General features: G+C 32.6%; 1 protein-coding gene across 1 annotated transcript in view; it reads left to right on the top strand.

Annotated features, from left to right (window-relative positions):
* LOC129809027 (uncharacterized) overlaps positions 1-24,180 on the top strand; it is a 45,557-nt gene that overhangs the window by 16,985 nt on the left and 4,392 nt on the right. The window contains exons 2-4 of the mRNA XM_055858887.1: positions 10,765-10,910; positions 19,560-20,330; positions 23,942-24,166. Of these exons, the coding sequence (XP_055714862.1) occupies positions 10,811-10,910; positions 19,560-20,330; positions 23,942-24,166 (1,096 nt within the window). The 5' untranslated portion in view covers positions 10,765-10,810. The remainder of the gene's footprint in view (positions 1-10,764; positions 10,911-19,559; positions 20,331-23,941; positions 24,167-24,180) is intronic.

The raw sequence follows: 24,180 nt of genomic DNA, 5'->3' as shown, positions 1-24,180 counted from the left end.
TTTAAGTTGCCACATTTCTTATTTTTCTTAAACACAATATTTTTCACAAAATAAAAACTTACATACTTTTTGTGTGGGTAGGGTATGTTGTAGAATAAAGAAAAGATGAAGATCTCCTGAAATAATTGCTCTGTTGTTCTTGTGACTCTATAACCCACAAAAAAGGTCTTGATTCAGAGAAAAGACATCATCGATGCCGGGAAGTTCCACGCAATTCAAACAATAGATCATGTAAAAGAAAAATGTATAGTATTGTCACAACTTTCATTTGCAGCCAAGAGTACGTTGCCATTGACCTCCCGGATACTCTTCTTTCTCTCCTCCCAATTTTCATGTATGCGAGAGTATCTTTATCCGGGTCTTGGCACTTCGCGTCGACAATTTGAGAAGGAAGTTTGTGTCACAATTGCATAAATACCTCCACACCAAATATCACACTTGATCGCAATGGAGTGACACTCTATGCAAAAATTGTACAGAAATAAATATGGCCCAAATAAGTGATTATACTCCGGTATTTGATGGTTTATCTCTTTGAGTCTGAGATACTTCCAATGTATCCCCAGTATTCAATGTATTTCGTGGCGCTGTCTTTTGCCCAGAGTGCGTGAAGAAAAACAAACACATGGCTGATGGATATGTAAAGTGGGCTTAAAGCCGTCGAAGGCCTACTTTCTTTCTTCAGCGTAGCACCAGCTCTTTAAGTTTGTAAGCAACTCTTTTCTGTATTTGAAACTTCGTCACTGAGCGATGGTACATCGACCACGATTTTTCTATGAAACGCACAGATATTAAATTAAATGGTTATTCATCTCACGAAAGAATCAGAGACGATTTTTCGTTATACCAAGGATGGAATCTCTTGAGGAATATATCCCTGATCAAATTCTACAATTAAGATTCCCAACACGAACGGAATTTGCTGTTGAACGACTTTTCAGAGTCTAACCCATCTAGCCAATTAAAATTATTATTCAAGAAAGATCTAATCGCAGGTTCACATAAAGATTTTTTTTGAAATCCTGTTGAGAAATTCTAGAAAAAACTAATTCATCTATTACATTCCATTTATTTTATTATTATACTAAGTTGCACACTTTAAAACTCATACAAGTTTTGCGCACAGACTTTTAATCGTACAACAAATTGCAGAAAAACTATTAAAGTTTTATAATTCCCATATAAAAAGTTACAAAACTTTCATTTAAATTATCAGTGGCAAGACTATACAGGGGGTTCTGGGATTATCCACAATTTTGGGATGGAATACCGTGCTAAATGGCATTATAACATCCAGAAAATATGCATATTCTCGTGAGATTTCTTTCGAACAATGAACCATCATTATCGTCATTTTCAACCGCTTATCCCTATTGGGGTCGCGGGCCCATGACATCAAGGTTAACAGCTCACGCCTGTCGATCTTCCGCCACTTCAAGAAGATGTTCGGGTTCGACCCCAAGGTGCTCCAAGACAAAATTCTGAATTTTGATTCAGTCATGTTGTCCTAGGTCTGCCCCGAGGTTTACGCATCCTTACAATGGCTTGAATAGCTTTTCTGGAGAATCTTTCTTCATTCATGCGTTGGTGGACATGACGATACCATCGAAGTTGTAAACTCTCAACTCGAAGATGCAACTCCTCGACTCTTAGCTCCTTACGAACGGATACATTCGTCACTCGATCTCGGCGAGGGATTCCCTAAATTGCCCGGATATACTTTATCTCTGCAGCTTGTACACGCGATCTTACTTTTTCGGTCATTACCAAAATATCATGACCATAAGTGAGAATAGGAATGAACACGACTTAGAAAACCGATAATTCAGTCGCACAACCAATTTAATTTGTTTTTCTGATTCAAATAGATTAATTCCCCATAATGGTTTATTTCTAGGTCAAAATTTTCCAAAAAATTTCCACAGAAAGGATCTAGAAAAGTTAAGCCTTATGGCTAAGCCTTAGGTATGAAGCCCGTATAAGTTAATTGTTGAACGAATATCGCGCGGAGTAAACTTAGCCAGAACAAAAAGTTTCAGATGTGGTCTGAGTTCTTCAATAAATTGTTAATATATTCAAAAAATTTACCGTAATAAAAGAAATTAATGTTTTTATGATAAATAATAAACATAAAGTGTTTTCAAAATTCCCGCATCATAAAATAGTATTCATTAATTAATTTTTCAAAAATGATTTCGCAAAGTAGTTTCTAATGGTATAGACAAAATGCATAATAATTTGGGTGCATAATCACGAAGTTCATAATCCCGGGACCCCGTGTAAACTTTTGCGATTTCGAAATTTCGTTGTATAAGATTATTAATTTAATTTTTAGATAGTCCAGGCAAATTATAAATATTTTTCAAAATTTAACTCTTTTTCACTTACTTGCTCAATTACTTTGAAGCAAAAGGGCATAAAATGATACCTTATTTATTATTTATATAAAGTAAGTATAACATATGCGAGTTGTTTCTTTATCATCCCAAAAGCATAATGCCTTATATTTGGAATTACAGTCGCCTATATCTGCTCAAAGAAAATTGAAGAGTAAAAACGTTTTGATGTTTATAATAATTCTTTTTAGAGTTTAGAAAAGAAATAAATATTTTTTGTCCATCCTTAATCGCTAGAAAATTAATAAAATAAATAGAAATTTTTATGAACAACTGTTCAAAGTTGTCACCAATGTAAACCCCAAAAAGTGAATTAAAAGCAAAAGTCCAACAACCTCTCATTTTATTATCTTTTTTATTAAACATATTAAGGGTTTAATTTGAAATATTTACCTACAAACTCAGGTTTGCTCAGCTGAATTTAAACAATCATTTGATCAATAGCAATATTACAACATGTCTCTTCTGAAGTAAATAATTTAAAAATATATTTTCCTCATGTATTATGATTCTAAAATCTAATAAGATTAAAATTATTAACAATTTCCAAAAAAAATTTAACATCAGTAAGATGAAATTTATTATTAGGTGAGATTCTTAACAATCTCACCTACTATAATCCTAACAAAATTTCATGTCGTCCGATCGACCTCAAATTTGGCCAAAATGTGTTTCAGCACTTCCTGATCACGAATATATATGTGGCTAATTTACGTTCCCGGCCGGCCGGCCGCTCTTTGGAGCTTAATAGCTCCTAAACTAAAAAAGATATTGACTTGCGGTTTTCGGCAAAGGTTATATATCGGGTGAAAATTGCAACTTGGTGCATAGACCCCCCACCCCCCACCCCTCCTTCCGCCATTTTGAAGACCCCCCTTTTTTTGTTTTCTCAATAGCTCCGCCCCTATGGCATTCAGCGGACTCAAATTTTAGTATGTTATAGCTGGGCCTTAGAGCTTTCCATCAATACCAAACTTAAAGTCCCCCGACCCCCCTGACCCGAGCTATAAGATAAGAGATAAGATTTTGCCAGGGGTCAGTTCTCCATTTCGGATATTCCGATGCATCCAGGCCACCAATTGGGTCCCTTATGCTTCCCCACTCCTATTCTATCTTATCCCCCGATACGGGTAGCCGCTCTATATCACAGCTCTGTGAGCAGTCAGTGCCGTTACTATGTCACAGCATCCCTTCTCGGTGTGTGTTTGGGATCAGTGACAGCGAATATTTGTATCGATTGAAGTACCACTTTCACATCGAAACTCGTTCTCGTACCAGCCTCTATTGTTTAGGCGGTTCACTTTTTTGTCAATATGCACCATTGACATTACTATTCATTCATTCACTGGACGAATTCAAAGCCGATATGGCATGAGAAATCTTTTTCTGCTGCTGCTCAGCTTTGAACCCCAGACCTCGCAGTCATAGAGCTACTACTCTATCCACTGACCCACTCGAGGCCCTTGACCCGAGCTATAAGGGTCCAAAAAAAATTTCTTAAAATGGCCATAACTCCGGTTCTAATTGTCAGAATTTAAAAAGTGAGGGCTTTTTGGAAAGCTCTCGTGAAATGCCACTTCTCCTTATAACATCGCAAGTTCATAAAACCACCGCTAGGGGCGCTTTTTTTAAAAAGAAAATTTTTAAATCTTAAAAGTTAAATAACTCAAAAATTCCATTGTGCATTGGGCTGAAAATTTAGTATGTTGTAGCCGTTGATTATACCTATCAAACAAAAAAAACCTTAAGTCGATCCATAACCCCTGACCCGAGCTATAAGGGGTCAAAGTTCGAACATTGACCGGCCTCTATCTCCGGTTCTAATTAACATATCGACATAAATTTTACCTTTTTGGTTTCGTCTCGATGAGCACTTTCAGATGGAAGTTCAAAAAGTCACCACAGGTGGCGCTGGGATAGCATCAAAATTCATCGAAATTCAAAGTCACTTTTCTCAAAAACGGCATTGTGCAAGTTAATGAAATTTTAGTATGTTGTAGTCCAGTCTAGGACGTTTCCAAAATGGTGCGTATGCGCGCTGTGGTTTCAATAGAACCGGAGATATGAGGGGTCAAAGTTCACGAAATTCAAAAAATCATATCTCCGGTTCTATGTGACCGATTTTGATGAATGAGGGCTTAAACGAAAGATCTCACTAAATGCTACAACTTTCTAGAATATTTGAACTTCGTGGGACCAACACCAGGGGCGCCACAGTCGAAAAACCAATTTCAATATCACATAACCTCAATTATCTCGACTGTCGCTGAACCGATTTTGATGATTACTTCAACATAATTGTAGAGCACATTTGTCTCTACATTTCGTCCATACATCATTTTCCACTCAGACTACGCTATCACTCCGATTTTGCCGTTTAAGTGTGAAAAAATTGATTTTTCCCATAATAACGCTTTGAAATCACTCAGATGCCAATTTGACTGCCTCTACTCCACCAAGACACTTAAAATAGGGGTTTAAATGGAAAGTCCCGCAAAATACAACAATTCTTTGATATAGTTGAAGTTCAACAAATGACTACTTGGGGAACTCTGGATGAAAAAACGAGTTCAGAAACAAAAAACCTCGATTATCTTGGCTTCTGAGTAATCGATGAGATCATGTTCTATGGAAAAATTATAGAGAACATTCACCCATATAACACTTTTCTGTCAGTTCATCCAAATCCTTGATATTTTGGTTTAAATACAAAATTTGTATAATTTCACGAATTTTATTCAAGATAACTGAATGGCGTCTCCCAACTTCAGCTCTAAATCGAATTTGCATGCACTCCGAGTTAGCTCACGTTAAGAATCTCACCTACATAAGCCGGTTAGGATTATCTGTCCCTTTTAAATTTAAATGACAGTTACGGTATAGAGTTGTAAAGGACTATAATATACTAAAAAAACATTAAATTTATCTAAAATAAAATTGGATGGGGTTAAAGGGGTGGGTGGTAATTTAAGTAAGTTAGTTCGATAGAGAATGTTGACTTGTTGGGGGGGGGGGTCATCGAAGACCGGAAGTCAATATCTTTTACCGTTTGGCAGCCAGGATGGAGAGAAATTGAAATAAACACGATTGCTAAAACTGCTCTCTCTTGGAGTTCGAACCAGTTAAAAAAAGTGGAAAAGACTGATTCAAAATCGAATGCTTCTAAAAATAACAATTACTGTCGCATAGAAACAGGGGTGGCATGTTAAAAAATAAAGTTATCTTCTTTAAATCCAATTAGTTTGTCTTAAATAAACTTTTTATGATAAAATTAAAATTCTTTAATTCAAATCTAATATTTTTTTTCTCCAATGGCCACTACACACTAGTAGAAATTTCTTTAAAAAACGCCTTTTTTTAAAATTTCTTCTAGTGTGTAGACACCATAAGTGAGAACCCAAGATTACTTATCATTTAGTACAACAACCTGATCTTATCTATTAACAAACTATTACTCAAAAGGGAAAAGAAACATGCATACAATGTTTTTTTTTCAGTTTCTTTGCATGCAGGCCAAATATTTTTTGTCAATGTGAAATAAATAAATTAATTAAAAGATTTAATGTTATTCATGTGCTAAATATGCATCACTCTTAAAACTATAATTTTAACAATGTTTTGAAAGTTAATTGTTCCAAAAGTAAATGTTGATTGAGGCAAGACATCTTTTTGAGAACTTTTCCTCAGTAAAACAACTTTCTTTGCAAAACGTTTTCAAAAAAGTGTTAAATATTGTGTTTATAATTTTAAATGTGGGTGTTTTCGCTGAATAATTTAAGCACTCAAAACTGTGTCAGTGCTTAATATTTTAAGAATAAATTAAGAAGAAACATCACCAAGTTTTATTTGTTTAACGCCATAAGAAAAAAAACAACAAATAATAAGCATGAAAATTTCAAATAAATCATTTTTTTTAGTTATATCTTTGAACTTAAAAGCACCTTCAAAAAATTCTAAGACGTATTTCAGAACATTCGTTTGGTAAACTTGGAACGATTCAAGAGTAGTTTTTAAGATGCTATCAAAGCAGTTTGTTGAGAATTTTGTGTTATATCAATTTTTTTAATATTGGAAATTTCAAAATTCCCCTGAATGTATTTGGATCAATTATACAGACACTTGTCTCTTTTTTTTAATAAATGTTTTGAAATTAACCCAGAAACATCAATAAAAAATTACTGGAAATTTATATTGATAACAAGAAAAAAAAACACTGAAAACAAATCAACCTTCAACTTAATTCTAGATAATTGCTGAGTCAGTTTTTTTCTTCTCTCACCGGGCTTCTAAGGGAAAAAAGCCAATGAGAGAGACAATTCACTTATATAATTCATTCATCAGTAGAAAAATTATCAGTGGCGGAATTTTAAAGCATAAAACTTCAGCTTGACATTGAATACAAACTAAACTAATCTCAACAATGGTCACCTTTCAGCATAAGTTGTATAAAAAAATTCACATACACTATGAATGGTGTTTTCATTGTGATAAAGCACTTCGGAAATTTGGTTCCTAAACAAATATTTATTTCACTTGTAGAAGTTTTTACACGGGTTTAGGTATGAAAACAATCTCATTGGGGCTTGGAATGAGTGACAAATAAATAGTATACCTACAACTCAAGGTATGCATATATTTAATCATAATTTCACAAGAGAACAAAAACAATCTGTATTTATCTTTTTTTTTTAATTACAATACCAATAACTTACGAGACATTTTTCGTGCCTTTTGTGAAATCACTCATGCAGGAAAATCGAAAAGTTTCATAATGGCAAGAAGTCAAAAAAGTGAACTAATATTTTATATTACTCACTTTACGAGTAAAAAAAAAAGAGATAAATTATAGATGTCGATTGCTTCAAATGTTATTAGGAGAAAATTTTTATATAAACTCGCATTACGTTTCTCGACTGAACAAAAACAAATTAATTTCCGGATTTATGGTTGAAGAGACACTGAAATTGGGTAGGTCTTTGTTGAAATTTGCCATTAAAGACGTATTTTTTATATTTTCTCAAAGATCCGCAACACATTGCAACACCACAGGTGACCTCTGCTATGTTTCAGACTTTTATTTATTTTTTTTTTAATTTATTCTTACATTTTATCACTGCATTGTCGACCCTTGACGCCCTTCTCAAGACAATAATTCACATGAAATGTTTTCTTTTGTTGAAGTTTAAAGTCAACTCTGCGGGAAATTCCCGAGTGAGATTTACTCAAGACGCTTTTCAATTCAAGAATTGCAATAAATCTTTGTCAATTAATGTGGAGAAAAACAGTAAATTTTCTGTGAAAGAATTGAAATTGAAAAAGTTCTCATCAGCATCTGCAAATAATTCCGTTCAATTGTCAATTGTTCGATAAATTTGAATGAAACAGCTGAGAAGGTTTTGCTAAGCAGACAAAAGGTTTTAGAACTATGGGTATTCACAAGATTTATTCAAAATTTTCACATATCGCACATTTTCAAATTAAGTGGCACAAAAGAATTCCTATGGATTTTTGTGAAACTTTAAATACAAGCCCAGAGTATAATGGAACTGATACATAAATAATTCTTAAGAAAATCTTTCTAGAAAATGTTAAAAGTAGATATAAACAATTGATATTACAGTAACAACAAATGATATTACAGTAAATACATATTTTCGTAATATAATACTTTCATAAAATATGAAAAACTGAAGCTAAAAGGTTAAAAAAAATCTATAAATTATCGTATACATTCTTATGAGAGAACAGAGAGAAATATTAGTTTTTAGATAGATACATTATATTATATAGTTCGTAGGGTAAGTGTGCCAAATTCCGGCCAGCTTGCAATTTCGGCCACCTTTTTTACTCGAATTTCTATGAACTTTTAGATTTTACGTTCTCTAGAGATTATACAATACAAAAGAATAACAAAAAACGTACCTTCGACAAACGAGATGACGTGAAAAAGATATTGGAAGAATTCCCGAAGGGCAAGGAACTATCAGAATGAAGGTGGCCGAAATAGGGCACCAAAGCTATGTCTATATTTTTATTCATTTTAAAATGTATTAAGAATGATTATACAGTAAATAAAGACGGTAAACTCTTTACAAGGTTCCAAACAACACTTTTTAAGAAGAAAGAATAAAAAAAATCAATTTGAATTTAAAATATTACATTTCAAACTTGAAACTTTGACGCTTGCATGCAACTATACCAAAATTTGACACACTTACCCTATATCCCTCAAAGAATCGTATGCGTAAAATTTTGGAATTCTTAAACTTACATTGTAGATAGAATTATAAAAAAGTAAAAGAGTCTTTTTAGTTTCTATGTCACCGTCTTATTTGTTTTTTTTTATTTTATTTAAATCCGAAAATTAAATAATATTAAAACATTAAATTTATTTACATTTATTTAATATTTAATCAAACTTAATTTTTCTAATGAATCACACTTTTTACTGATCAAAATCTGGAATTCTGCTGATCAAATTTACTTTTCCTGATAAAATGTGTTTACATATACTTGAAAATATTGTGAGAATGCTCTATTACGCACACGTATTTTTAAATCTACATTAAGTTATTAGTTTTCATTGCTATAAATATGGACTTGGAGACCTTATAATATTCCCGTTCAGACTCCACCATTATACTTGACTAATCAAAATCTCATTTTTCGGGGAATATCTTGAAATTGATTCCTTATGCATCTGGCACACCTTTTAGATCAGACGAATTTCATGAAATCAAAATTTGCGTCCTTTTCTTTCTCAAAAGATTTGCATAAGTGTTTTGTATTCTTTCGAATTCAAAATTGGGCTGAATTAAATTTAATTTGGTGAGTTATTCAAAAGAAGAAAAGGAATGTAAAAGAGTAAGATAAACATATGCAGAACCTTTAGGAAAGAAAGTGTGTAAATTTGGACTTTATGAAATTTCCCCGATCTAAAAGGTGGAAGCCATTAGTTTTTTTCAAATTCGATTCAATCTTATGATTGAAATATTAGGATATTTCCTTCATATATCTTCTAAATGTATCCTTATTCACCCCTAAAACCGGAATGTTACACGTCTCTGAAAATCAAATAAATTTATCTTTTGATTTGGACAAACTGGTCAAAATATATATTGTTTGATAGATCTTCCTGAGCTTTTATAACTTTAAACTGATTTTAGCCTGTTATAAAATATCTTAGGTAGTAATAATATGCTCTATTAAAAATTACTATTATTACTTTTTTATCTACGCACTGCTTTTACAAATGTCTTAAACTTCCTCAAAACCGGCACATTGAAAACAGTGGAAATATTTATACCATGCTCGAAGGCGTAAATCTTACGACTTACGTTACGACTTATGCTGTGCATCGTGAGTTAATTTCGCAGAACAATTTTACTAATTTAGATTAACAACACGAGAATAATTTTTAAAGCATTAGGCGAAGATTTCAGATAAATACTGAATGTTTAAAATGTATAGGTATTAACTAATAGAATTAATCGATCAGTTGTTAAACACTCATTAACTTTACAAAGTTAGATATAAATATTTAATATATTGAAATTTAAAGTAAGCTGGGTTAATAAATAAATGGCATAACTTAGTTTTCGAGATTACCTATTTGAAAGGTGATTATTAAACTCTGAATGTCGCGCTTTAGAAGCAGATCATCCGTCCGTAGCTAATCTGTCGATGTCGAACACAAAAATTAAACCTTGCATAATGAAATTCTCACGGTCGAAATACAAAGTGGAACTTTAGTCGTCTTCTTAGCATATTTTTTTTTCTTTTTCCATTCATCTCAAAACGGAATCACTAATTTCCCAATTTTTGTGGTACATTTAAAGTGTTTATTTCGTTGAGTAGACAAAAAGGGCATTACACTAGATCCCGGCATTATGCACATTTTCGGGACCGAAAAAAACGCGCGAAATGGCATTATGCATCGAGAAAATTTGCATATCTACAGGGGCTTTCTTTTGAATAAATTGACCGTTGAACGAATTTCGCGCAGAGTAAAAGTCGGTAAAAGTAGTTCAAACAAAAAGATTCAAATGTTTCAACTAATTCAACAATATAAATGCATTAACAAACAGTACATGGCCAGAGTTCTTCAATAAATGGTTAGAATAATAAAAAAAAATACCTTAAAAAAAGGAAATTAAAATTTTGTTCTGAAAAAGTAGCAAAATGTTTTCAAATTTCCCGCGTCGCACCATAGTATGCATTCAGGCGTATTTCAAAAATGATTTCATAAATTGACTCCCCCCGATGGTAGGCAAATGTGCATAATTGTGTGTGCATAATTCCGTCAGGTGCATAATCCCGAAGGACTTAATGCCGGGACTGAGTGTACTCTTATCTTATGTCGTTCCAGTTAAACAACTCTGCACATACTTATGGAATTATTGTGAGGAAAAAAGATGGCCCGTTATGATACCAATTGGAAAATAGGTGCATTGCTTCTTATTGTTCTCGTCATTTTCACGGAATTAGCAGTTAATGAAGTTGCAGCCAGTAAAGGTAAGTGAAATGATGTATAAATTGCGTATATATATAGTGTTATACTGGTTAATACTTAATCATGCGCTGCGCATAAATTTTAAAAGGTATACTACAAATTTGCTGACTTTCGATATCTTAAATTTTGTGCTTTATACGAAACTCTCACCCATAAAAAAATTCGCATTTCTTTTAGTTGTTTTTTCTTCGTTAAAATTTAAAAAATTATGTATGCTGATTACAAACAAATTATCGAAAATTAAATTCTCATAAAAACTTCGTTGTCACGGATGTGTATATCTTTCGAAATGATGAACATAGTGCGATGTTTTCCTCCATATTGACGTGATAGAAATTGATTAAAAAAATACTTTGTATAATTAGAAAATGGGAAAAAAGACAGATGCATAACGTTATTGCATCGAAGGTATTTCAATTTCTCCACATTAAAGTCTTTAAGCTTATGAGTTTATTCACACATACTTTGGATGGATACTCAATTAAAGTCTTTTACTTTGCAAAATCCATCAATAGCGAGTTTATTCAAACTGCAAATAGCTTGTTACATGACTTTTCAAAATACAAGACTTTGATGAGGAAATTTCTCTCTTGTGATAAATGGATATGGCAATAATTTTGAGTTTCTTTTGTCATGATGATTTATTGATTATTATATAGGAAATAATTTTAATATAAATCAAAAAGTGGAGAGTTGTTGAGGGAAGCATGGGTAGGACTTGTCTTTGAATTATTAGTGAATTGAGTAACTAGTAGTGGAAATCATAAACTAAATGTAAGTAAAGTATTAACTAGAACTAGAATATTAAAGCTTTCTCATTTGATAGATTTAATCTTAAGTATTATGCCCAGCACACAATAACTTTTGTTTATAAACATGTTTTCAAAATTTCCAATGAGAGTGAATGAAAGGTAGATCTAGTCATCTAGCTCTCTCTCATAGAAAATTTTGAATACATGTTTACAAACAAAAGTTATTGTGTTACTTATTATTATAAAAGTTATTGGCATTACTTAAATTGTAGAAATATCAAGAAAAATTTAAAATAGAAAAGTTTTTTTTATGTAAAGCTGAAAAACATTAACAGGTTATTGAATTGATTTAAATTTATTTATTTAAATTGATTAATAAACTAGTCTTTTATATTTGCGAATATTTTATCAAAATTGAAACTGTAACTGCACAAAGTCTGAAAACCGTGAAAATTTTCTGTCGGATAAACATTTCTTTTCTCAAAGTTAATCGTTACATTTCTAAAGGGTATTTCCGTTTATGTAACAGTTATAGTTTTCTCACAGATTTTAAAGCGAAAAAGAATATTACTTAAACCTTACGTAATTTATTTCATTTTTAAATTACGGAGATATTTTATCAGGGAGAGCGTACGGCCTGTACGACACATGTCAACCCAGTCGACGGTCTTATCCCATCAATCCTAATCCTTTATTCTTTTAATACGCCCAACCCCTACTATCCTTATGGGTTCTGATTGCTGAAGGTTGTTATATGGTGATCTTTTTGCCCATGGCAATTGGCACCTTCAGTTCTCCAATTCTTCTTAGATTGTGTTATTTTATTTAGATGAGCCCTAATAGGGCTTTCCAGTCAGTATTTTTTGTTAGGCTTAATTACCCTCAGCAAATGAGTTTTTTTCTAAAACAGAAAAAGAATTAGATTTTGCTCGCAAATGTTTAACAGTAAAATTTAAAATTTAGCCAACCAAAATCGTGTTTAACAATCAGGGAGGTTTTATGTTTCATGTATCATAAGTTTTATATGAGATTTTTATTATCCCGCTTTAAAAATTCTTTAGAACATTTCCAATTATAATATTTGTACTTAAATAAAATGATATTTAAAAATAACTCTAATGTGGACTCTGAGTTAGAGACGTGTCAATATTTGAAGGATTATGAAAAAGTGTAATCGTGTAATCAATTGGGAATTACCTCGATGTGCACAGAATATTCAATATAGCTCGCGTAAGAAGACTTTTGTAACAATACAGAAATGTGGAAATGATTTGATAATTTCTCACAAGTGGCAAAAATGTCAAGCACGAAATATCTCATGCCATAAAGAGACTTAAAAATTATTTATTCAGCAAGAAAACCCAGGCAATATAGCCTTCACATTCCGAATAGGCAATGAGTCAAGACTTTTCACATCATCGCATCAATTTAGTGGCATAGGATGAACCTGGAAAAGACGCTGGCAATATTATTTTAAATCACCAGTCTTTCCATTTATGATCAACACAGTCGTTAGAAACATTTTCTTGATTAAAAATGCCATTATTTTCAAGTGGGATCAGAGCAAAATTGTTTTGTATTTTTTCTTACTCGAGTGATTTTTTTGTAACTTATAAATTTTTAATTTGATACTTTTCCCCAGATATAACTGTAATTTTTGTGGAAAGTGTTGACCTCCCTTGGTGACTTCATTGTTCTTCATCACTTTTTCTTTGCAATTTTTCACTATTTTTTAACAAAGTGCGGAATATTTTCACTTTCTTCAAATGACCATTCTGATGAGTGAAAAACAAGAGCGGCCTATATGGTCGGCCACAGTGCTTGAAAACTCTCTTTTCATTGGTACAGTGTGTGAATTTTTCAAAGCACGCATCCATATCGCAACATTTCAGAAAATATCTCTTCCATTCAACACACCTTATCGCATCGTCAATTCATCATTCCTCTGGTACGCACTCGTGTTGAACAAGAGGAACATTTTGTGCGATATTTGATAGTATATAAATATATTGAGCGTGATGCTGCCGATACTGGCCAAATTGAATATCCATATTATCGAAATAGGCAAAAAGAAAGTAAAAGCCATCAGGAGATATACAAAAGAAATTGGCTTTTTTTCCTCTCGCAGCATATTCACCAAGTGGGATGTTTCATTTAAATTTTCATGCAGTAAATGTATGCAATGCAAAATGAAACTCTTGTATTTCCAGTTTCTAATTTTGTTTGCTCGCACTTGAGTTTCATAATAAAGATCTTTAACACTACGCGATCACAATCCAGAAGCACTTTTGCAATGGACACCTGAATAATGAAAATTAGCATGGCAATAGTGAATGGGTATTCTGAGTAATTCTGCGTTTCTTCTTGTGCATTATAAATGTATATATAGTCAGAAGAGCAAAATAAATATATGAGCAACAAGTAATCTTTTATCAACCTTGCTGTAATAATTTTTCAATTGAACTATTACACAAATATTTTGAAAATGAGATGGATGTTATAGTTTTTTGCAAATATTTTCTTTAATGCACGCGCAATTGGAAAGTTGTATTCGTCATACGGTATTCATTATACAACTCAATTATAATATATTGAAAACATGAAATGCTGATAGGAGTAACCTATATTGTCTAGGATCCTGCCAATTTTTTTATTTAATACTTTTTATCTTTTTAACAGTAAATAAAAGATGTGAAAATAGAATTAAAAAATGTTAGAAATAGCATAGAAGATCAACAAAAGCATATCATTATTACATTAAATCTCACTGCAATTCAAACACCTTTAATGTTAGAAGAATTTATTGGAACCTAAATAAGATTCGAACCCAGAACAATTGCTGAACGACTGCTTCACTACTACACTTTTTGCATACATATACCGGGGTAATTAATAACAAAATATAAATATACAACTATAAGCAATAGCAAATGTAGTAAACACTTAAACTGAATTTCCAACTTAAATTGTTTTCGAAGATTTCATGTTAATTCGTTTTATGTTCCAAAATATTAAAAAAGGGTTTTTTGTGAGTTCGTTCATTGTGACTTTGACATAAACGTAAATCATAAAATTATCATATTAAATTTAAAAATTCGTTCTTTTTTCAAAATTCCTAATAACTTAGAATTACCGGTTATTTTTGAGATATCTCGCAAATGGATCGTTTCATTATTATTATTTTTTAATTTTTCAGATATGTCAATGCCGAATGTTCGTTTTTACAAAGACTTCGTAAATAATTGTTAATAACCATTTTTTAACGTCAAAGGTTAGTAAGATCTAAAGACGGCTATTTGGTCAACTTTTTTTACATTAATTTTATTAGCTCTTTTAAATACACGGACGTAGAAAACTACGAAAACCGAATGTAACAAAACTACGAAAACCGAATGTAAAAAAACGAGTAATTCGTAGAGAAAATTGTATTGCTTAGGTTCTAGGATATATACCAAAATATTTTCTGCAGACTTACATAATCTATTTTTATAATAGTCTTTTTATTATTTTTCTCACCTTATTCGAACCTAAAAATGTTCGGCTAGACTACCTCCAAAACATATCCAAAAATGGACGAAATCGCCAGGGCCAATTTTTTGCAAAGTCAAAAAAACATGTTTTTGGAGGGGATAGAAGGGGTGGGGGTTAATTTGGGCAAGTTAGTTAGATAGAGAATGTTGACTTGTGGGGGGGTCACCGAAGATCACCGCAGTGAGTGACCCAAAAACTAAATTTTTCCTACGGTCATCTAACGTAAAGTTTTACTCTACAAAGTCAGAAAAAAAAATGATTTTTTACCCCCTCGTCCTTAAAGGGTTAAAGATTAAAGCTAGATTTGTTTCATAATTAAAAGAGCAAAATTTATTTTACATTCATAAAAATACATTAGAGGAATAATTCACTTTTTTTAATGATTATAACAATGGTTCTATGATTCTGTTGTTCTGTATCAAAATTTTAATGAAATTTAAAGTATAAATAAAAGAAGTGAAGATGGGAAATAAATTTATTTTTACTGGAAATCTTTAAAACAGAAATTTGCAAAAAAAAAAACGTGTACAAATATTGATTTTCAAATCCATTGCGTATTTAGCAAATAAAAGTCTCTATTTATTTTCAAATATTTTAAGAGTTTTGCTTTTGGTAAAAGCTTCCGTGATGCTGAAACGTTTGAATCTTAAAGCAGAAGAGATTTATGTCCGAATAAAGTATTTCCTGTCCTCCTTTCCTAGACACATTTCAAATTGCTCATTTTTTAGAAACATCTCTGTGAATCACTTTAGAGACTTGGGACTTACCTTATTCACTTATTGCTGATGTATGCAAATAATTCTCATGCAAATGTTGTGCAGAATGCAACAATTTGTTAGCTATTTCACAAGACTTCTTGTTCTTATTTAACGCTATACTACCAAGTGCCAGAAAGACAATTTTAACTATTTTATTCATACCATTAATTCTTTTCTTTGATGAGTTGCAAAATGTAGAGGAACGTCGTTAGTTCCGCCTGTTGTTGTTCAATAAAACAGAAAATGGTAGCTCAAGAACTTGGTAATACAAAAATTGAGTTGGGGAAAAGAGCGCGACTGTTTGCTGATGGTGCACATTCTTATATACATAAAATGCAATTAATTTACAATTGGATTAACAATTTAATTTTAATGTTGAAGCATTTTGTATTGAAACCAAACCACAAGATTCCGCGATGGCTTGATGATTTTGCCGCAGTCTTGCTCGCGCTTTTCTCGCACCAAGATACAAAATAATAAAAGATGTATAATCCGTTATTCCAGGTTGTGTGTCAGTCGGTCAGTTAGTTGCTGGTAGAGTGTATAATAAATAAAATATACCATTTTAGCGTTCAAATTGACGACGATAAAGAAAACTACTGCTATACTTTTGCACGAGAAACTAATGAGAAGACGTGAATGATGGAAGAATAAGAAATGCAGATATAGAGAATGGGAGGATTTCTGCATGTATGGAGATACCATCAGTTCTATTCTTATACCTGTTTCTTCTCCATATACATTACTCGCGATCTCTGGTACCAGTGATTGCCTTCGAGGTTGTTTAGCAATGCATCCATGCCAATAATGTGTTTTTAAATTGATCTACAAAATCGATCATATGCTCCCACGAAGCTAGTCCTAAATATTTAAAATATTTAACTAAAAAAAAGATATATGCTAAAAAGAGGTTGAATATTAGTTATTTGAAAAATAGACTATAGATAAATGAAGGTGGGAAATACCTTCCCACATTATCTAGTAGATTTTTTTCCCACAACCATCTGTGCACTATTCTTTTTCAAGTGACTTCAATATTTTCGTTTTCTCTAAGCATTGTTCTTAACTAAAACAAACATATCAATTATTCTTGCAAAATATATTGAAGGTCGACTATTGGGGTTACATGCTCAACTAAATAACATTACATATTTCTACTTATAAAACATAAATTTTAAGCTATTATACCAAAAGAACATAAAATGAGTTAATAATTCTTTAATGACACGTATTGTTTTCTAAACATTTCATCGGAATACTGAATGGGAAACGTTAATTTATGTTTTTCAAATTTTCCAGACTTATTTTACTGAAATTACCGCGATAAGAATGCATGGCTTTGTCAGAGATCATTGACCATTACAACAAAGATTAACGGATTTATCATAAATGTTTGTGGTGTTCTAAATTCAGAAATGTTTAGTATGGTATAATGAAGATAATTTTTCAGACGGTTTTGCTTAAACTTAAACGATTAAAATTGGGTCATAGATCCGCTGTATCTTTTTTTTATTTTTCTTTAAGAAGAAATTGTAAAGATTGTCTTATTGATGGATTTGGAAAGAAAAAAACTTGAAGCCTTCCACGATAGATATGACTATGGAAAAAGATATTATTCAGCTCGTGGGAGAAGATATTATTTGCATTTATTTTACAAACATTATTCGTTAGAAATTTGTGGTAAAATTATTGAAGGAAAAAATTAATAAGTTATAAATGAATTTTAAATAAGTAGAAAAAGCAGAATTTTTTTGCAATAAGTATCTTTATTAGAAAATGTGAATGGCCCAGTACCTGTCTCGAAATCCTAATAAAAAACAATTTATGTGGTTCAGGGGTGAGCAAGAACCGTTTGACACCGAATTAACGTCAAAATAAATTTGCCCAGGTAGCGTTTTGACTATATTGACGTACAATTTTCATTTGACGTTTATTCGGTTTCAAACGGTTCTTGCTAACCTCTGGTGGTTTTTCAAAATCTGATAGATCTTTTGCCCCTTATATGCAATATTCAGTCCAAGTTTTAAGCTTCAAATAGACATAGGCTAATGCTAGGCTAATGTTCCTACACTGAAAGTTTAAGTTCATGGAATATAGGTTCTTTACATAAATTACCTTTTTGATACTTTACCACCAAAAGACAATGGGCAGAAATATATGGAAGCATGTTAGCTGGACCAACCTTTTGCCAAAGATAGCACTAGGCAAACTAGGCCCATTTTATAGGTGTTAGTATATGATTTAAAAATTATCGTTTTGTAAGAGTTTTATAAGAATAATTAACCCATTTCTTAAGCATACGTTTTTTGCTCTAGTGCCTCTGCTATATACTTTTGGGGTGGTCCCGGAACAAAAGTTGTCGATAGGGCAAATAGGTCTCATTTGTGACGAAAGGTTGGACTGTTTTGCCCATTGTCCATTGTCCCTTTCCGGTCTAAATACAAATGTTCGAGGATTAGCTTGAGTATATTTGTGACTAAAAGGTTTAGGACAACCAAAAAATATTTTTTTAAAGATACGCGTAAATTTATTAGTACATTTGTATTTTTGAATTAATTTATTATTCACAAAAGAAAATTTGGTCAACAAAAACTCAAATTTGAGTAATAACTAACTAATGTGGAATATTAAAATTAGGGATAAATCATCACGGAAGGCAAGCAGACAATAAAGATTTATTCATAAAGATTCTATTCGATCATCTTAGATACTAATTAATAATTTATAAATTAGATCTACTTATGTGAAGATTTAGGTTTCTTAGGGCCTTGACAGACCTGACGATTAGTCGAGACATGGCTTAGCGTAATTATATTACAAATAATGGTTAAACTACATTTTCATTTTTTTTCCACTGAGTCGTCTCTCGGCTTAAGTTGTAAATGTGCCTAGGGTATTATACTGACTAAAATGTAATATTTTTCCGCAAAAATTCGATTTTCTTTTTAACTAAATTTATTTATTTTTGTCGCCTAATTATTTTCGGTCAATTTAATAAAATTTGAAATATTTTTCTCTAGAAAATAAAAATATTTTCATTTTTACACTTCAGCAATTTTTTTCTTTAATATCCTAATTTTACATGCAAGAATTTTAGAAATAAAATTGGAAATTGAATTTAAGGGTATCCCCACATTTGCCAAAATTTACCCTCGAAATAATTTCACGGTTTTCAGACTTTTAAATTTTTTTTTTAGTTTCTAGAGATGATTAAGAATTAGCTGACTATTTTCCTTGAGTTTTTCATTTTTTCCTTTCATTACTCGTAGTTTTGCATAAATAGAAAAAAATAGAAATGAATACAGAAATCATATTATAGGGGAAGGGATTATGGATTTATAAAAAAATAATTTTTGCAGCTCAGTAAATTCCTAAAATAATATAAAATGTTTTAGAAAATTGTAATTATATTGTGTAATTAGATTACCAAAAATGTTCACGCATTGTGAGCTTTGTGGAAAGTCAGATTACATCGATTTAGTTTATTACAAATTGTTATGATGGATTTATAAAGTATTTTCCTACTGAACCCATAATCATGTATAGAGATCTTTACACTTTTACAATCTAATATTTTAAAGTCTATAACAAATTTCTCCATATCTTGTAGATCTCTTGACCGCATGTCAGCATTTACGACGGGCTGAATCACGTCGATCCCGGGCCCTTAGTGAACAAGGGGGTAAACCCGTTCGAGTTCCAAGATGCACAGAAGCTGGAGCATTTGAACCTGTTCAGTGTTCCAATGATATCACTGGTACAGAATGCTGGTGTGTGGATGAGTATGGAGTTGAGATTGTGGGTACAAGGAGAGATAGTGAGAAAGAAGTTGATTGTCAAGCTGTGAGTCGGCAGTGTTCAGCTTCTTCATGTCGAATGTACTGTCCAGCTGGATTTGCGCGTGATGCTCGCAGTGGGTGTCCAGTGTGTCAGTGTCGCGACCCATGCGAGGGCATAACTTGCCCTGGTTCCCTTTCGTGTCACCCACAGGAAGTACAGTGCAGCAATGAACCATGCCCGCCGGTGCCCACGTGCAAGAAGGCGCGAAGTCTCGCGGAAATGTGCCCTGTGGGTCAGCCACTGAGTATTGCCGGAACTATTAGGCCCTTCCTCTGTGGTACAGACCCAGGCAAGCCTTCGTGTCCGCCACTGTATAAGTGTCTAGTGCAGTTGGGCAACGACTACGGGGTATGTTGTCCTGCATCTCTCAAGTATGAGAAACCCGGCCAGTGTCCTGGTGTCAATCACCAGGAAATTTCCCCGGCAGCTGGACTGGTTTGTGGAATACCCTGTGGGCATGATCTTGAATGTCCTCAGCTGCAGAAGTGCTGCCAAACAAATGGATGTGGGACTAACTGCCAGCAACCATTTAATGTAACTGGTGAGCTCTCCTTTTAAGATTTTTTGTTTAAGACAAAGAGGACATTCAATTTCTGATATTCAGAAATTTATTTAATATAATTTTAATGTCGACAATATTACACGTTATCTGTATTTCATTAGAATTCATTTATTTAAATATGCGCACTTACCAAAAAAAGTTCTTCTTAATAAGGGATTTAAAATAATGTATTTGCACTTTGTAAACTACTTAGTACTCAAGGGAAAATATGGATATTCTGGGAAAAACATTTTTTTTTGGATTATTTAGAAACGAAAAAAAATGTTCTTACAAAATATAAGGATTATGAACTTCAGAATATTTTTTGCAAGCATGTGGCAAGTTTTTTTTTATATGGAGCTATTTGAAGCCAATTCCTAAATTGATCTCGGACTCAGCTCACAGTGCTCCGAGGAAAAAAATTATTTAAACAAAAATTTAGTATATTTTTCCCTCCATACGGAAAGGAATCTTATAATACGGAAAAACTTCTCACCTTTTTGTTATTTAATGTAACGGTCGCGAGTGCAAAAAAAATTCCCATATAAAGGACAATGGGCAAAAGTGGTATATGGTGCGACCACCAATGAGACCTATATCATTGAATAGGCCTTGGTATAGGTAACAACTTTTATTTCGGGACCAAAATTCTAAACCATGGGGGAAAGGTTCTAGAGCAAAAAAAAACTATTTTCATACAAGAAAAATAATCTCTTATATGAAATGTGCGCATTTATACTGCATTTTATTAAGGGAAAGAATAATTTGTAACACAAAATATGTCAAATGACTGCTTATCCTCGACATGGACATAAAAGCATAAGTCTTTACAATGCATAACATGCGTAGGAGGACATTGAAACATAAGGGCTCAAAGTCAAAACTTTTAACCTTATATCTCAGAGATTTATCAACCGAATTTAATCAATGAATACTCAATCGAAAGGTGTCGAAAAATCCTACAAAGGAACATTATAGATAAGATCACAAGTCGACCGCAAGGGGCACTCCAGGTCATCAAAGTTTTCAAATAATAATAAAAGTGTTAAGTTTCGAAACAATGCAACCGATTTTAATTATTTTACAATACCTATGTCGGATACTCTTAATGTGTTATTGAGAGAGATATGGCCCCATTGTATTCATCGATTTCAGTAGAATCATTACGTATTTTAATTTATTTTTCTACCTGTGATTTATTTATTTATTTTCTTTTGAAACCATAATCACATTTTATATGCCTGAATAGCCTTTCATAAACCTCCCATGCCAAGTTGCAGCTGTCTACCTTTTCTCAGTGGAAAAAGTCCTCATTTTGTATGGGGACTGCTGGAAGGAGTGGCAGAGGGAAACGTATATATACACACTTAAAGAACTTTCGATTACCCTTAATCCTATGCCAAGTTACTGATTTCTACTTCTTTTCACAGAGGAGTTATAGTAGAAAACGTCATTATTTTGTATGGTGGCTACAAGAAAGGGTGTAGGGGGGAGTCGCCTATATACATGGTTAAGGAACCTTTCATAAACTTTGATCCCATACCAAGTTTCAGCTTTCTACTTGTTCTCAGAGAAAAGTTATAATGAAAAAAGTCCACATATTGTGTAGTGGCTATTGGAAGGAGGGGTGGGGGGAGGGCGTAGGATCCATAGAAGCTGAAGTCATACATTGATTCCATACCGAATTTCATGAAGATCCATTTAGCAGATGTTGAGTAATTCAATGTCAAAATAGTATTTTTTCGAAAGGATCGTCCTGGGTCTCGGTAGTTTTTAATCCTACAACATTACCTATAAAATGCGCCTAGCCACATCTGTGGTCGCCACATAGGCCAACTCCCATACATTTTTGCCCAATGTCCTTTAAATCGAAGTATGAGAAAGTGGCTTCAAATTTCAGGCAACTTGCCAGGGGCGTGATTTTTTACAAGAGCCCAATTAATTCTTGAGCTAAGATATTTTTGATCGAAAAATGATGAAATTTGCTTGCTGCATATGTTACGGTCCGGAAAGATTTAAGAGTTTCTAATAAATAAATATTAAATTGCATTTTTATGATACAAAGATCATGTAATAAAACAAAATTAGCTTAATGGGCGTAAACCCTTGAATTTATAATTGGAAAGCCATATTCTCCACTTTCTGTATCAAACATTTTTATTATTTATGGCTCCGGCACACTTTACATCAGGAAAATTTCACGAAATCAAAATTCAAATCTCTTTCTTAAACTTTTTGAACGTCTATCCCACTCTTTGGAACCCCTCATTTTTTGAGCATCACAACCTATTCAATTTTGTTCAATAATACAATTTGAGTGTTGAATAGACATATGAAAAAAGTTTGAGAATGATAGGTGAATTTTGATTTCATGAAATATCATGATCTAAATACACTGAGAAAAAAGAGGGTGCGATTAACTTTTTTCCTCAGAAATTTAACACTTTTTAGGTGTAAAAATATATCAACATTTTTTAATGTTAATTTTACACCTTTTAAGGGTAAAATTAACATGAAAAAGGGTACCTTTAACCCCTAATACACCTAAAAAGGGTAATATTTACACCGATTTTGGATTAAAACTGCAGGGTAAAATTAACATTTCGGGAATGTTATTTTAACTTTTTCGGATTTCTCTCAGTGTATCTAAAAGATTTACCAGAGGAATAATAAAATATTCTAATTTTCTGATTGAGAAGTTAAAGTTAAATCATTGCAAAAACTTGACTTAATAATTTGTGCTGTGTGCATGTTACGGCCTTAGAGTATATCATAAAGTGTTTGTTATGTTGATTAGACTTAATTGATCGATTGATATTTCTGAAATTCAAATTAGATCAAATTTAATTTTTAAAAAGAAAACAATTGTGAAATTTTACACGCAGTGAGTGAAAAGTTAATTGAAAGAGAGGGAATTTCAACCGAGTTTTTCCCTTAGGCACCACTGCAATTTTTTTTTCCAATTTTGCACTCGATCGTTCTGTTTTTCATGACCAAAAAAAAATTGCATTTCTAGCTCTGAGCCAAATGAAAGAAATAACACAAAATCGGTGTGTTTCTCTTTGAACTCAATATGTGCGTTTTCGATGGCGTGAAAGAAGCATTGATCAAAATTGTCGATAATTATATATTTCCAATTGTACAATTTTACTGTAGATTTCAATTACATTTCCTATTCCGTGTGTTAAAATACTTGCACGAAGTCACCGTGCGTTAAAATATTTCTGGATATAGGTGTTTAAAAAGTAATTTATACATTTGAATTTCTATTTGATAGGGGTAACACCTATAAAATTGTCCAATCTAATAAATTAATGTGCATTTTGTTAAACTTAAGCTTAATTGCAACCTTTGCAAACTATAATTGTGATAGCAAGAACTAAAGAAAAAAAAATATTGGTTAAGCGGAGGATCATGTGCATCAGGGTGATGATCAATGTGAATTTGAGTATAGAGATCTATATAAGAAAATTTCTCTACAATTGATAGTAATTCCCTCCAAGTTAATTTAGCCTCATGCACATGGAGAAAGTTCGATTGCAGGCGAAATCAGTGAAATGTGGAGAGGATCACTTAAAGCTGATGTGAGAATTGCTCGAAATTTATTACAGCGTGCCATCAAGCGAGAATGCTATCGGAGTTGCTGTCTGTGAATGAACGCGAGGGGAAAGGTTACATACCCCAGTGTGATGGACCCGGTGGCCTTTTCTCCACCAAGCAGTGCTCTCGCAATGGATTGGTCTGCTGGTGCGTAGATTCCAAGACTGGACACAAGATTAAAGGCACAATGGGAGCTGCAAGTCTCGTTGATTGCGACGGTGTCGAAAACCTCATTGGTATGTTCTTAGAA

The sequence above is a fragment of the Phlebotomus papatasi genome, chromosome 1 (assembly GCF_024763615.1).
Source record: "Phlebotomus papatasi isolate M1 chromosome 1, Ppap_2.1, whole genome shotgun sequence".
NCBI classification, from domain to species: domain Eukaryota; kingdom Metazoa; phylum Arthropoda; class Insecta; order Diptera; family Psychodidae; genus Phlebotomus; species Phlebotomus papatasi.
The sequence above is the reverse complement of the archived record's forward strand: the minus strand, read 5'-3'. Positions and strand labels throughout refer to the sequence as shown.